This window comes from Populus euphratica, unplaced genomic scaffold (genome assembly GCF_000495115.2).
Source record: "Populus euphratica unplaced genomic scaffold, PopEup_1.0 scaffold120.1, whole genome shotgun sequence".
Lineage (NCBI taxonomy): Eukaryota > Viridiplantae > Streptophyta > Magnoliopsida > Malpighiales > Salicaceae > Populus > Populus euphratica.
In genome coordinates this window covers 821559-834122 of record NW_011499918.1, presented here as the reverse complement: position 1 = coordinate 834122, position 12564 = coordinate 821559, and the positions used below count along the sequence as shown (strand labels likewise).

Here is a 12564-nt window from a genome sequence, read left to right as displayed (position 1 = left end):
TTTGATTCTTCGAAGTATTGTTAGAGAGAGACTGATGAAGTAAGTTTGAGATGGAAAATGATGGTCACAAGAACTCTTACATATAGTGAACACAGAGTGCATATAAGCATGGCATTAAAGGATGGATCAGAGTTTCAAGACTCCGTCTTTGAAGATATTATTAGCTGCTATCCAGTGTCTATATGTGTTGAAAGAGTCTGCCATCTTCCATACAATCTGAAAATATAACTAGAAGAAAATCATTTTGATCCAGATGTCTTGTTTTCTCCTAAGATGATCAATAAAATATGTGACTCCAAAATCCTGTTACGGGATGTGTTCCACATATGGGTCCAATTTCTGTTTGTCTTGCTAACATAGCCTCATATGCTCTGTGAGTTTAAGAGACTAGGTCAATCAACTCAGTTGCGCAAGTCTGGTACTCATGTGAATCCAAGCTTGAGTTGAAAATAGAAAAATAATGCTGCAGAACTGGTCATGAAATCCTAGTTTTGGACGTGGGCTGGTGTCGGGGAAAGAATCTCAGTACGGTTTGATATGGACAAACCGTCTCATATGTTGTCGGTATTGGTAGTGAGATGGGGAAATTTCTTTGAAATTGTTGGCATAATAATATTTATTGTAATATTTAATATATTTGGGTTTTGAAGAATTCAAGAAGAGTTTAAAATGTAATTTAATAAAATAAGTATATTTTTATTTGGTTATTGGATCAAAATAAAATTTTAATAAATAATTTTAAAGATCTTGTTTTTTAGGTTAAAATTTCATAATAATCGTAAATTGAGAATGCTTTTAACTAAGACTTGGAATTTACCATGGTTTTTATTTTTGTATTTGAATTCTATTTTCTATGTAGAACATGACTTTTAATTTAATTAATATTTTATTATTTAATAATTTTAATGCTAGATGAATTTTATTAATGAGGTAAGTTTTAATTAATTAAAAATTATTTTTTATATATAATTTTAGGTATAGAACTAACATAACATATATATGAATATCTAATTTATTTTATGAACATTCTAATTTAGCATAGTTTTATCACCGCTATATCGGTATTAGAATAAGCTAGCCTTTTTTATGGATAAAAACAAGGACAACACTATTGCAAATACTCGTACAAGTAAAGAAGCTTCTAAATTAGTGCCACATAGTAATTCTCAAGGTCTTGAAATACTATAAAAAAAGCTAGAATAAGTTGTTGAAATTGCTAAGAAAGCTAAAATTGGCATAAAAAAACTAAGCTTATAAAATATTATAAAATTAGTAAATTATAAAATTTACTAATTTTATAATAGTAATAAATTAGCTAATAGTGAAGATATTATTGTTAGAGATGGCTAAACTCATTAACTGAAGTTATCATTATCTTAAAAGATGGTTGCATGTGAGGGTTTTATGTGAGGGTTTTTTGGGTCTTGATAAATCTTGCTTGTATCCAGAAATTATGAAATTATATTTGAAATATTTGGAGCAACTATCTCATGAATAAATGGGTGAAAATATTGTAGTCAAAGTATCTATTTTTTCAAAGTGGTTGAATTCAATTCTAGTAATTAAATCGAGAGTAAATTTTTCAAAAATAAAGGGTACTGACGTGAAGAGATTTCTTCCATAATCTTGGTATCATAATATTTATTGTTTCATTTTATTAATTATCAAGAGTTTTAGGTTAAGAACAGCTTAATAAAGAAGAAAACCGATTCATTGATTGGAAAAGCATTTCAAAAGGTGCAACCGGTGATTCGTCGAGGCTTGACTCCGAACATTGTTACTTACCAACCCTCTTGTTCACGGCCTGTGCTTGTTAGGCAGCCTCAGGGAAGCAACATTTAAGATTTTTGGGTTTCGAAGAATTTAAAGAGAGTCTAAGATGTAATTTGATAAAACAAATATATTTTTTAATCTAGTTATTGGATCAAATTAAAATTTTGATAAATGATTTTGAAGGTCAAGCTTTTTTTCAGGTTAAAATTTCATAATAATTGTAAATTGAGAACTCCTTTAAATAAGACTTGGAATTTACCGTGACTTTCATTGTTGTATTTGAATTCTATTTTCCACTTAGAACCTGACTTTTAATTTAATTAATATTTTATTATTTAATAATCTTAATGCTAGATAAATTCTATTAGTGAGGTAAGTTTTAATTAGAAATTATTTTTTATATATAATTTTAGGTCTAGAACTAACATAAATATGGATATCTAATTTATTTTATGAATATTCTGATTTAGCATAGGTTTATCTATACTATATCGGTATTAGAACAACAACAACACTATTGCAAATAGTCATACTCTTCTCAATGTTTCATCTAATATTGGTGAGTAAGAAAGCAAAGAAGCTTTTAAATTAGTACCACTTGGTACTTCTCAAGGTCCTGAAGCACTATGAAAAAAGTTAGAAGAATTGCTAAGAAGGCTGAAATTGGCATAAAAAAAGGACTAAAGTGTAGATGTGTCATCCAAACTAAGCTTCTCGTTAATGAATTGATATTATAAAATTATTAAATTAGCTGACAGTGAAGACATTATTGTTAAAAATTGGCTAAACACATTAATTAAAGTTATCATTATCTTAAAAGATGGTTGCATGTGAGGGTTTTTTGGGTCTCGTGAGATCTTGCTTAGATTCATAAATTTTACATGATCATATATTTGATGAAATTAGATTTGGAGCAACTATCTCATGAATAAATGGGTCAAAATATTATATTCAAAGTATCTAATTTTTCAAAGTGATTGAATTCAATTCTAGTAATTAAATCGAGAGTAAATTTTTCAAAAATAGAGGGTACTGATGTGAAGAGATTTCTTCTATAATCTTGGTATCATAATATTTATTGTATTATTTTATTAATGATCAAGATTCATTAAAAGAAGAAAACCGATTCATTGATTGGAAAAGCATTTCAAAAGGTGCAACTGGTGATCCGTGAAGGCTTAACTCTGAACATTTTTTTTTTATCAGAGAAAATTTTATTTTTTAGAAAGTGTATTTTTTAAGTCTAAATGAATAAATAAAATTTTAAATGTTTTAGACTCTTATAAAAAATATATATTCTGACTCCTCAAATTTAAAATCTACCATACAAATATTAAGTTTTTTATTATTACGCTACTCTCCTTGAAAACTTAACTCCGAACATTGTTAGTTAACAACACTCTTGTTCACGGCTTGTGCTTGTTAGGCAGCCTCAGGGAAGCAAGCACAACATCTTTTCAAGAATATGCACAGCAATATCAACCTCCCAAATTTATTTACCTACTCAATAATCAGTTTCCTGAAGACTTGCTCCACTGTAGCAGACTAGCTACATCATTCAGAATCTGAATCTCAAGGCCTGCAGGCTTTCGCCACGAACATTCTCACCAGCATGTAGCCGACTGAATGGAAACCAGTGGAAATTTTACCCCAAAGTAAAGTCATAGATGGATCTTCAAGAAGAAATGAAATTAACCTAATGAAACTACTAAAAAAAATATGCAAGACAAGACTTATTTTTAAAGGATTTAAACCACAAAAAACTCTAGTGAATTTTATATAGACATTAATAACGATTACAGCTATGAATAAGTTGGAAATGCAGCAAATAAATATAAAAATAAACTTTCTAAATGGTAGTCTTGACAAAGAGCTGTATATGGAACAACTCAACGTGTTAGTCATTAGGTGTTTGGCAGTGAGTTGGAAAAAGTCTAAAAAAAATTTAATTTTTTTTGTCTTGAATTAATATATTTTTAATATTTTTAAATTATTTTAATGTGTTAATCTTAAAAATAATTTTTAAAAAATAAATATTAACACACTTTTCTAAATAAAAAACACTTTAAAAAATAACTACAACCATATTCCCAAGCATTAGCATAGTAAACATTTAATGCTAATGAATGTAATTATATATTTATTAAAATATTTTTAAATAATTTAAAATTTGAGGTACATATCATGAATTACATATGACCAAATATTACATGCTTTGGTTAACAAGCCGACTAAATTTACTAATAATCTAGGAATGGATTATTAAAAAGAAATAAATAAAATATTTAAATATTTAAAATACAAATATTTTGATACATGTATCTTTTGTTTATGCAAAATGTATACATTTTAACAAATATTTTGATACATGTATGTTTTGTTTATGCAAAATGTATACATTTTAATTAAGAACAATAATTAAAAAAATAAATCCACTTAATCCATGAACTTTTCTCTCTCAAACCCTTTGATTTAAGCATGGAAAACGTGAAATTAAAATAAAGGAATAGATCCATCCATGTTCTAATTAGTAATTACAATGTTCACTACTTTCTCGAGCATGCCCTCTCTTTTTTCTTGTTGTTTTTCGATTTTGATGAACTCCATGTCCTTTGCACCACTTGAATAAATTTCCAATTATATGATCTCATCGTGATATCATGGTTGTTAATCCTGTTTAGCGCTGCATTTTAACCAATTTTTAAAGATTTTTAATTTTTTTTTGTGTTTATAAATTATTTTAATATACTGATAATTGAAATAAATAAAAAAAATACTATTTTAATGTATTTTTAAATAAAAAACACTTTAAATCATAAATACTCTAACAATCCCAAACAGTAAATGTAATTGGAGTTTACAACAGCAAAGCAGAAAGCTGGTACTTACGGGGTCGTAACGAAACAGTATTTGGCGTGGAAATTCCGACCACAAAACAGAAAATGTTCAATAACGCGTGAAAGTGGCACTTTCACTAGACCTTCTGAGACCGGCAAGCTGGAATCGATCCTAGGATGTAGGTGGATGACTTGACTAGAAGTTGCTTATGCTACAAGGAACTAATGTTGTGCCATAAATATGAAATTGAAATTATTTCTTCAGTACCAACAACCATCTTCTGAGCACTTAACACTGGATAATCATGAGCTTCACAATATCTTTCTTGCTTTTGATGTTCTCTCCTTTTCAAATCATGCTCGCCTATTCATCAGGGCACCCCGCATGCCATAGCGAAGAGCGCTCTGCCCTGTTGCAATTCAAGGAAAGCTTTGTTATTAGCCGGTCTGCTTCCAAATTCCCCTTTGCTTATCCAAAGGTTCAGTCCTGGAAGCTCGACGGAAACGGTAGTGACTGTTGCTTATGGGATGGTGTCGAGTGCGATGAGGATAGTGGTCATGTGATTGAACTTGACCTCAACGCTAGCTGTCTCTATGGTTCCATTGACTCCAACATCAGTCTCTTCCTCCTAGTTCAACTTCGAAAGCTCAACCTCGCCAATAATGACTTCGGTAGTTCTCAAATACCGTCTGCATTAGGTAATCTTTCTGAGCTAACAGCTCTCGAGCTCTCCCACTCCCTATTTGTTGGAGAAATTCCATCAGAAATTTCGAAGTTGTCCAAATTAACTTAACTTTCCCTGTTTTCCCACTATAATGTATATTCTAAAAGGTTTTTGAAACTTAAAATACCTGATCTGAGAAGCCTAGTGCAAAACCTAACCAACCTAGCATATCTTGGGTTGCTTCTGTAGATATCTCATTCCCAGTACCTGATACATTTGCAAATTTATCTTCACTGCGAGCTATCACACTCATTAATTGTGGACTGCAAGGAAAATTCCCAGAGGCGGTCCTTCAACTTCCAAACCTTCAGTATCTTGACATGCGGCATAATCCAGGGCTCACGGGTCCTTTACCTGCCTCTATAGGGAGGATCCATTCCTTGGAATCTTTGATGATTTGTTCTTGCAACTTTTCGGGAGTGATCCCTTTTTCAGTTGGTAATCTTAGCAAGCTTTCTAAATTGGTCCTTGGTAATTACTCTTTTTATGGCCAAATTCCTTTCTCCATTGGAAACCTAACTGAATTATTTTATATTCGCTTTGCACTAAACAAATTTCAAGGATTCATTCCAGACTCAATTTTTGCACTCAAGAATCTTGAATATCTTAACTTTCAACCTAACAACTTAAGTGGCATGATTGAAATAGAAAAATTTCTTACACTAAGGAGCTTAAAGATTCTTTACTTGTCTAGAAACAACTTTGTGTTGCTCAACAAAAGTTGCACCAATGGCACTGATCTACCGAAGCTCACCCGTTTAGGGTTGGCTGCATGCAGCCTTAGTGTGTTCCCAAACTTTTTATACATGCAAAATCGATTGACTTTTCTAGACCTATCCTTGAATTATCTTTACGGAAGAATACCTAGTTGGATATGGAAAGTAAGTACAGAAAAACTAGAATTCCTGGACCTTTCTTACAACTTGCTAACAGGCCTCGACCAACCTCCAGCTTTTCTTCCATGGTCTTGTATGTCTATTTTAAAACTAAATTCGAACATGCTCCAAGGCTCTCTTCCAATTCCGCCGATCTCCACGAAGTACTATTTGATCTCCAACAATTCATTGGCTGGAGAAATCCCACCATCAATTTGCAATAACAGCTCTTTTATAGTACTTGATTTGTCAAAAAACAACCTAACTGGTTTGATTCCTCAATGTCTGGGCAACTTTAGCAGCACTCTGTCTTTATTGAGTTTAGAGGGTAACAACCTTTATGGCACCATTCCACAAACATGGGTACAAGGAAGCAGACTAAGGATGATTAGTTTGGGTCAAAATAAGTTGCAGGGACAAATACCGACATCAATTATTGGTTGTAAGATGCTTGAGATTCTTGATCCCAACAACAATCAGCTCATCGATACTTTTCCATCATGGATGGGAACTCTCCCGGAGTTGAGGATTGTTATTTTGCGGCATAACGGATTTCATGGCAAAATAGGGAATCCCGAATCGAGTTTTTCTTTCCAAATGTTGCAGATCTTGGATCTTTCTTTGAATAATTTTACCGGTAAGTTGCCAGTGGAATACTTCCATTGCTGGTTTGCGATGCAAGTTGACCGTGAAGACCGGTTATCATACATGAACGCGGAAACGAGTGTTCGAATACAGGGTCGATGGATACATGTTCATTATAGTTACTCCATGACAATGACAAACAAAGGCGTGGAGATGGAATATAAAAAGATCTTAGAGATTTTAACAGTCATCGAGCTCTCATGCAACAAATTCGAAGGAGAGATACCCGAATACATTGGGAATCTGAAGGGCCTTCGGTTACTCATCCTTTCCAACAATATCTTCTCTGTTTTATCCCATCATCCATGTTGGGTATCCATGTTGGGTATGTGATCAAAATCTCACATTAATTAAAAATAAAAAAGATCAAGAGTATATAAGGATGAACAAATATTTTTATTGATATGAAACCTTTTAAGTATAATTCAAGAGCAAATCCATAAGGGTTTAGTGTTAAAGTGAATAATATCATACCAATATGAAAATTGAAGATAGGTGGTGTCCATAAATCTTTACAAGTGATATCAGAGTCTGATTCAGACTTAGCCATGATGGATGAATCCTTCGGAATGCCAAATAAAAGGTGATGAGCCTTAATTAGATCACAATGTAATCCATGGATCAGCTCTATTGGATAGACAGTGTGCTCCGGATATTTCATAGACGTGACCTGATTTCAACATGGTGAAGAGAAGTTGACCTAAAAAAGAGCAAGTCAGGGAGTGCTCTCCTCTCCGGATACTTCATGAACGTGTCTTGACCCCAACACGATAAAGTAGAGAGAAATAAAGAATGAAGAATCCTGATTGGTATAGAGTAGATGGATAAATGATCGTTTGAGGAGAGGCTCGATGATCCTTTGTTCGAGGGAAAGATTGTTAGGTATGCGATCAAAGTTCCATATTGGTTAGAAATGGAAAGGATTAAGAGTATATAAGGATGGACAAATATCTTTATTGGTACGAGGTTTTTTTGAGTGTAACTCAAGAGCAAATCTACAAGGATTTAGAGATAAAATGGACAATATCATATCAATATAGAAATAAATGGAGTCTATACATCCTTAGAATCCATTAAAAATCTAGTGAAGCTCGAAGCATTGGACTTGTCGCAAAACAAGCTTTCTGGGAACATCCCTAAGCAACTTGTGAAGCTAACCTTCCTTCAGTTCTTCAATGCATCTCATAATCATCTCACTGGCCAATACCACGAGGAAACCAGTTCAACACATTTCAGAAAGATTCATTTGATGGCAATTTAGGACTGAGCGGAGAGCCATTCTCAAACAAATGTGGAAGTCTCAAGGAATTACCCGCTCTGGCTCCGGCTCCGGCTACAGGAGATGAACTTTTGTGACTTGACTGGAAATTTGTTCTGATTGGTTATGGAAGTGGATTTGTCATTGGAGCAGCTATAGGATACTTTGTAACGAAAAGAAAACATGATTGGTTCATGAGGACTTTTAGAATCAGGCAACAAAGAAGGCCAAAGCACACAAGGAGACGTAGGAACTGAGCTTGCAAATGTCAGATGGATTTCATTTTCTGACATAGGAAGCAGCCTCCACGATCTTTCAATGCCTGCTGATACACTGTACTACATATTTCAATGTTAGGTTCTCTGTTTATCTAGTCTAGTTCTAGTTCTGTGGTAAAATATTTCCAGGCTTTTGTGTTGCTTCTTGTTGTAAATTCCCTACTTGAATATGAATAAAATATGAAAAATTATTTATCAAGTGATCGAGTTTTAAAATATGTAGACAATTTATTTTAATTTTGAAATTGTATTTTAATTTTGTAAACAAGTCAATTTATCAACGGTCATATTTTATTTATTTATTAATATCTCAATTTGGGTACCAATTAACAACTATTATGTCATCTAATATACTAATATAATAATTAACACATTTATCGAGATATGACTTTAAAATTATAAAATACAGTAACCATATTCTTAGACTTGGCCAGGCAAGCAGCAAGAAAAGGCCTTGGAAAGTTTGAATAGATTTTTTTCCCCGTAAATTTCCAGGCTGGAAACATTTAGAATCCAACGTGAGTCCCATAATAAATTCAACGGTCCAGATTTCTCCAATCTCTACTTCTTTCTCACTGCAACGACAACCTTTTTCTCTCATTTCTTCCTCGAAACACAAACACAGACAGACAGAAACACAAACACCACAGCTTTGGTCTGGTTGTGGTGGTTTTTGTTTTTGAAAGAGAAAAAAGGAAAAAACCCATTAAAGATTAAGGTTTGTTGATTCTAGATCCGACCTGCATTGCTTCTTTTCTCTTTAAAGTTTGTGTCTTTTTGTTTTTGTTATTAAATAATTCATTTGTGGATCTTAGTTTTCTTTTTTGTGTTTGAAAATTTGGATTTTTTATGCAGAAATTTTTTGGGTTTTTTTTAAATGGAATGTGTGGTTGGAATTGGGTATGGGTAATAGGTGCATTTTGGTTTTTTTTTTCCTGTTTGGTCACTGAGAAAATCTGGTTGCTCTTTTGAATTTTGAATGAGAATTGAAAGAAAGATTGGGTTTTATGAATTGTGTGGTTGATTTTTTGATCTGGAATATGTGCTGAGTGATGCATTGTTGGTTTGTTGATTAATGGTGGAATTTTTCTGTTTGTTTCCTCAGAAAATGTGGTAAAAGGGAAGAAATTACTGTCTTTATATATATATATATATATTAACCAAAGTTAATAATTTACTTTAATCGAGATGTGAAAGTGTTCATGGTCCCATCCACGTGTATAAAAACGTTTTCAAGAGATTTATTAAAGAAAGTTCCAACCTTGAATTATAAGGCTCATTTGTAGGCGGAATGTGAGTTTGAATGTCTTGGAAGGATTGTATGCAAGTGATTACATTGCGAATTTGAAGTTGAAATTTGATAGGTATGGAGTAGCAGGACCCTGGGGTAAGATACAATTCAATGGCTTAATGTGTTGAATATACAATATTTGAAGTCCTATCTTTTTTTCCTTAGCATCTCTTTTCACAGTGTTCTTATAGATTTTGTTGTGTATTTCTTTTCTTTTGACACATTTGTAGCTTATATATCGTTTCCAATGAGCTTTATCAACTATTATGACGAATAGGATCTGGAAATACAATAATGTTAGATTGGAATTTTCTGTGCCAAAGACTATTTGCTTAAAATATTTTGCAGAAATTATATTCTAGAATGTATTTTTCTATGTTATGTTTCCTGTACTTGTATAATTTGCCTATTGAACTTGTTCATCATTTTTGCCTATATGTCTTCAGCTGCACAACTAAGTGTCAAGATGGTTGCACAGGAATTCACTGTCGATCTAGATAAGCCCCTTGTCTTCCAGGTACATCATCGATTTTTTAATTCAGCCACAGGGAAGCTTCTTTTTCAAAGCACTTTTCAGCTTGCTTCATTATTCATATTGTCATTGTTAATTCTGTTAGCGATTACAAATTCTTGAGGTTTTATTGCAGGTTGGCCATCTAGGAGAAGCTTATGAAGAATGGGTCCACCAGCCTATTGTAAGCAGGGAAGGCCCTCGGTTTTTTGAGAGTGATTTTATGGAGGTATTGCCGCTTTGTCTCATACATAGAATCTACAATCTGCCACATGATCACAGGTCATGTGTGCATATATATGCTAGTCAGAATTTTCATATTTGAATGCATATTTTGAGAATAAATGACTGCATCTTTGACACTTGTACTTGGAACAGTCCTTGACACGCACAGTTTGGTGGGCAATTCCATCTATTTGGCTGCCTGTTATATGCTATTTTGTCTTAAAATCTGTAAGGATGGGCCATACGCTTCCCGAGGTAGCCTTAATTGTGGTTGGTGGTGTTTTCATTTGGACATTGCTCGAATACACTTTGCATCGCTTCCTTTTCCACATAAAAACAAAAAGCTATTGGTCAGTCCTCTCTCTATTCGCACTCATGCACTGAAGTTATTACTTTCTTTAAAGTTATGTTATGGTAGAATAGTCTTCTGATAACTTGAACTTGCTTTAGGGGGAACACAATGCATTATCTTCTTCATGGTTGTCATCATAAGCACCCTATGGATGGTCTCCGCCTTGTTTTTCCTCCAGCAGCAACAGCTATTCTCTTGGTGCCCGTATGTGTATTGTGGCTTTATCATGCCATATAGTTGATAAAAAATGTGTTTGATTGTTGAACACTTCAATATTTTCAAATGTTTACGTTCAGGATTTTTCCCAAAATTTTATCAACTGGATTCTGTTCTTGTTGAACACGCTAAGTTGTTTGTGCTGTTTTTATTCATAAAAGCTGCTCTATATACATAATCATATTGGTTTTTTACGGTAAATTTGTCTTGGCCAGTTCTGGAACATGGTCAAGTTGTTTTCTACTCCTTCAACTACTCCTGCTCTTTTTGGAGGTGGTTTACTGGGCTATGTGATATACGACTGCACTCATTACTACCTGCACCATGGTCAGCCCGCAAATGAAGTACCAAAAAATCTCAAGGTAAGAGCAGCACAGCATCCATTTGCCTTTCCTTCTTTAATTAGCAATCATATAATCTTTTAGAATCACTACAGTAATCTTATTATTAATTCTAAATGGTTACAGTCAGCCCCATAAATAAATGCCTTTGGTTCCTAGGAGATTTGTAACCGGAAGTAGTTTCGCTTGATCATTGATCACAAAATTTGTCTGTGTGATTAAAGCTGGCACTCATCAATGATTTACCTTAAAGTTTTTCCCATGAGTGTTTAAGAATGTTGTTATTTTCGTCAATTCTAATAAAGGTTGTGCTTGTTTTTGCAGAAATATCACATGAATCATCACTTCCGGGTGCAAGATAAGGGCTTTGGAATCACTTCATCATTGTGGGACAGAGTGTTTGGAACACTTCCTCCTTCAAAAGTGGCAAAGAAAATATAGATTATTTAATTGGAAGCCTAGTAGTCAATCTAGCAAGGGTGAGGCTGGAAAGGTCAGATCAAGAATTTGTCATATTATATTAGTCAATGCATCAACTTTTGAATTTTGTGCCATGAAAAATCCTTAACTTATTGCTACAAGTCAAAAGCGGCTTCAAATCTCCTCAGCATAACAAAATCTTTCAAAGTTGGAAGTTACCACGAAGTTCAAGTTAGCCTTGAAGTCAACCAATTGGGTTAAAGAAAGCTTATTTGCATTTTATTGATTGTTGAAATTTCAAAGATATCGACTTTACCCAATCATGTTAGTTATTATGTCTACAATTCATATTCATATGTAGTGTTGTTATTATTTTTGGGGCTCATATAAACATAAAAATACAAAAAAAAAAATTCTTGGAAGAATATATATATAAGAACATATCATATTTCCTAGGAAATTGCTAAAAATTGATTGAGAAAGATTAAAATACATAAAATTAAAAAATTGAACTGCATATGTTTAACTAATGAAGATTCTATTAATAAAAAAAATTTAATTTTAAAAAGAAAAACTCAAGATTGTATGTTGAAGAACTCAATTAAAAAAAAATTAATTGAATTTAATAAAAGTTTAATAACCACAAAAAATATTTAAGAAAAAATAAGAATTAAATAATATCATTTTAATTAAAAAAAACAATTGATTTATATTGAATTAATGACTCATAAGTTGATACCATAGCTCTAAAACCCAAGCTTTTTTTCATGGTTAGCTCTTTGGACAGGTCCAACAACTATGAAAAAAAAATAAAGAT

General features: G+C 32.7%; 2 protein-coding genes across 2 annotated transcripts; both read left to right on the top strand.

The window, feature by feature from the left end:
- The first annotated feature begins 4893 nt into the window (after positions 1 to 4893).
- LOC105134898 (receptor-like protein 12) lies at positions 4894 to 8211 on the top strand. Its single transcript, XM_011039475.1, has 3 exons — positions 4894 to 5309; positions 5525 to 7180; positions 8117 to 8211. Exons 1-3 carry the CDS (start codon positions 4916 to 4918, stop codon positions 8209 to 8211), a joined length of 2145 nt encoding a protein of 714 aa, XP_011037777.1. The 5' UTR covers positions 4894 to 4915.
- Positions 8212 to 8946: 735 nt separating this feature from the next.
- On the top strand, positions 8947 to 12005 carry LOC105134857 (fatty acid 2-hydroxylase 1-like). Its single transcript, XM_011039420.1, has 7 exons — positions 8947 to 9109; positions 10129 to 10199; positions 10330 to 10422; positions 10572 to 10768; positions 10869 to 10974; positions 11202 to 11348; positions 11652 to 12005. Exons 2-7 carry the CDS (start codon positions 10149 to 10151, stop codon positions 11766 to 11768), a joined length of 711 nt encoding a protein of 236 aa, XP_011037722.1. The 5' UTR covers positions 8947 to 9109; positions 10129 to 10148; the 3' UTR covers positions 11769 to 12005.
- Positions 12006 to 12564: the final 559 nt, after the last annotated feature.

Excerpts from the sequence above, each read along its gene's own strand:
- LOC105134898 (XM_011039475.1), top strand. The coding sequence starts at position 4,916 with ATGAGCTTCACAATATCTTTCTTGCTTTTGATGTTCTCTCCTTTTCAA. Across the intron at positions 5,310-5,524 it reads TCAAATACCGTCTGCATTAG|ATATCTCATTCCCAGTACCT; the intron begins GTAATCTTTCTG and ends TTGCTTCTGTAG. Across the intron at positions 7,181-8,116 it reads ATGTTGGGTATCCATGTTGG|GACTGAGCGGAGAGCCATTC; the intron begins GTATGTGATCAA and ends ATGGCAATTTAG.
- LOC105134857 (XM_011039420.1), top strand. The coding sequence starts at position 10,149 with ATGGTTGCACAGGAATTCACTGTCGATCTAGATAAGCCCCTTGTCTTC. Across the intron at positions 10,769-10,868 it reads ATAAAAACAAAAAGCTATTG|GGGGAACACAATGCATTATC; the intron begins GTCAGTCCTCTC and ends AACTTGCTTTAG. Across the intron at positions 11,349-11,651 it reads AAGTACCAAAAAATCTCAAG|AAATATCACATGAATCATCA; the intron begins GTAAGAGCAGCA and ends TTGTTTTTGCAG.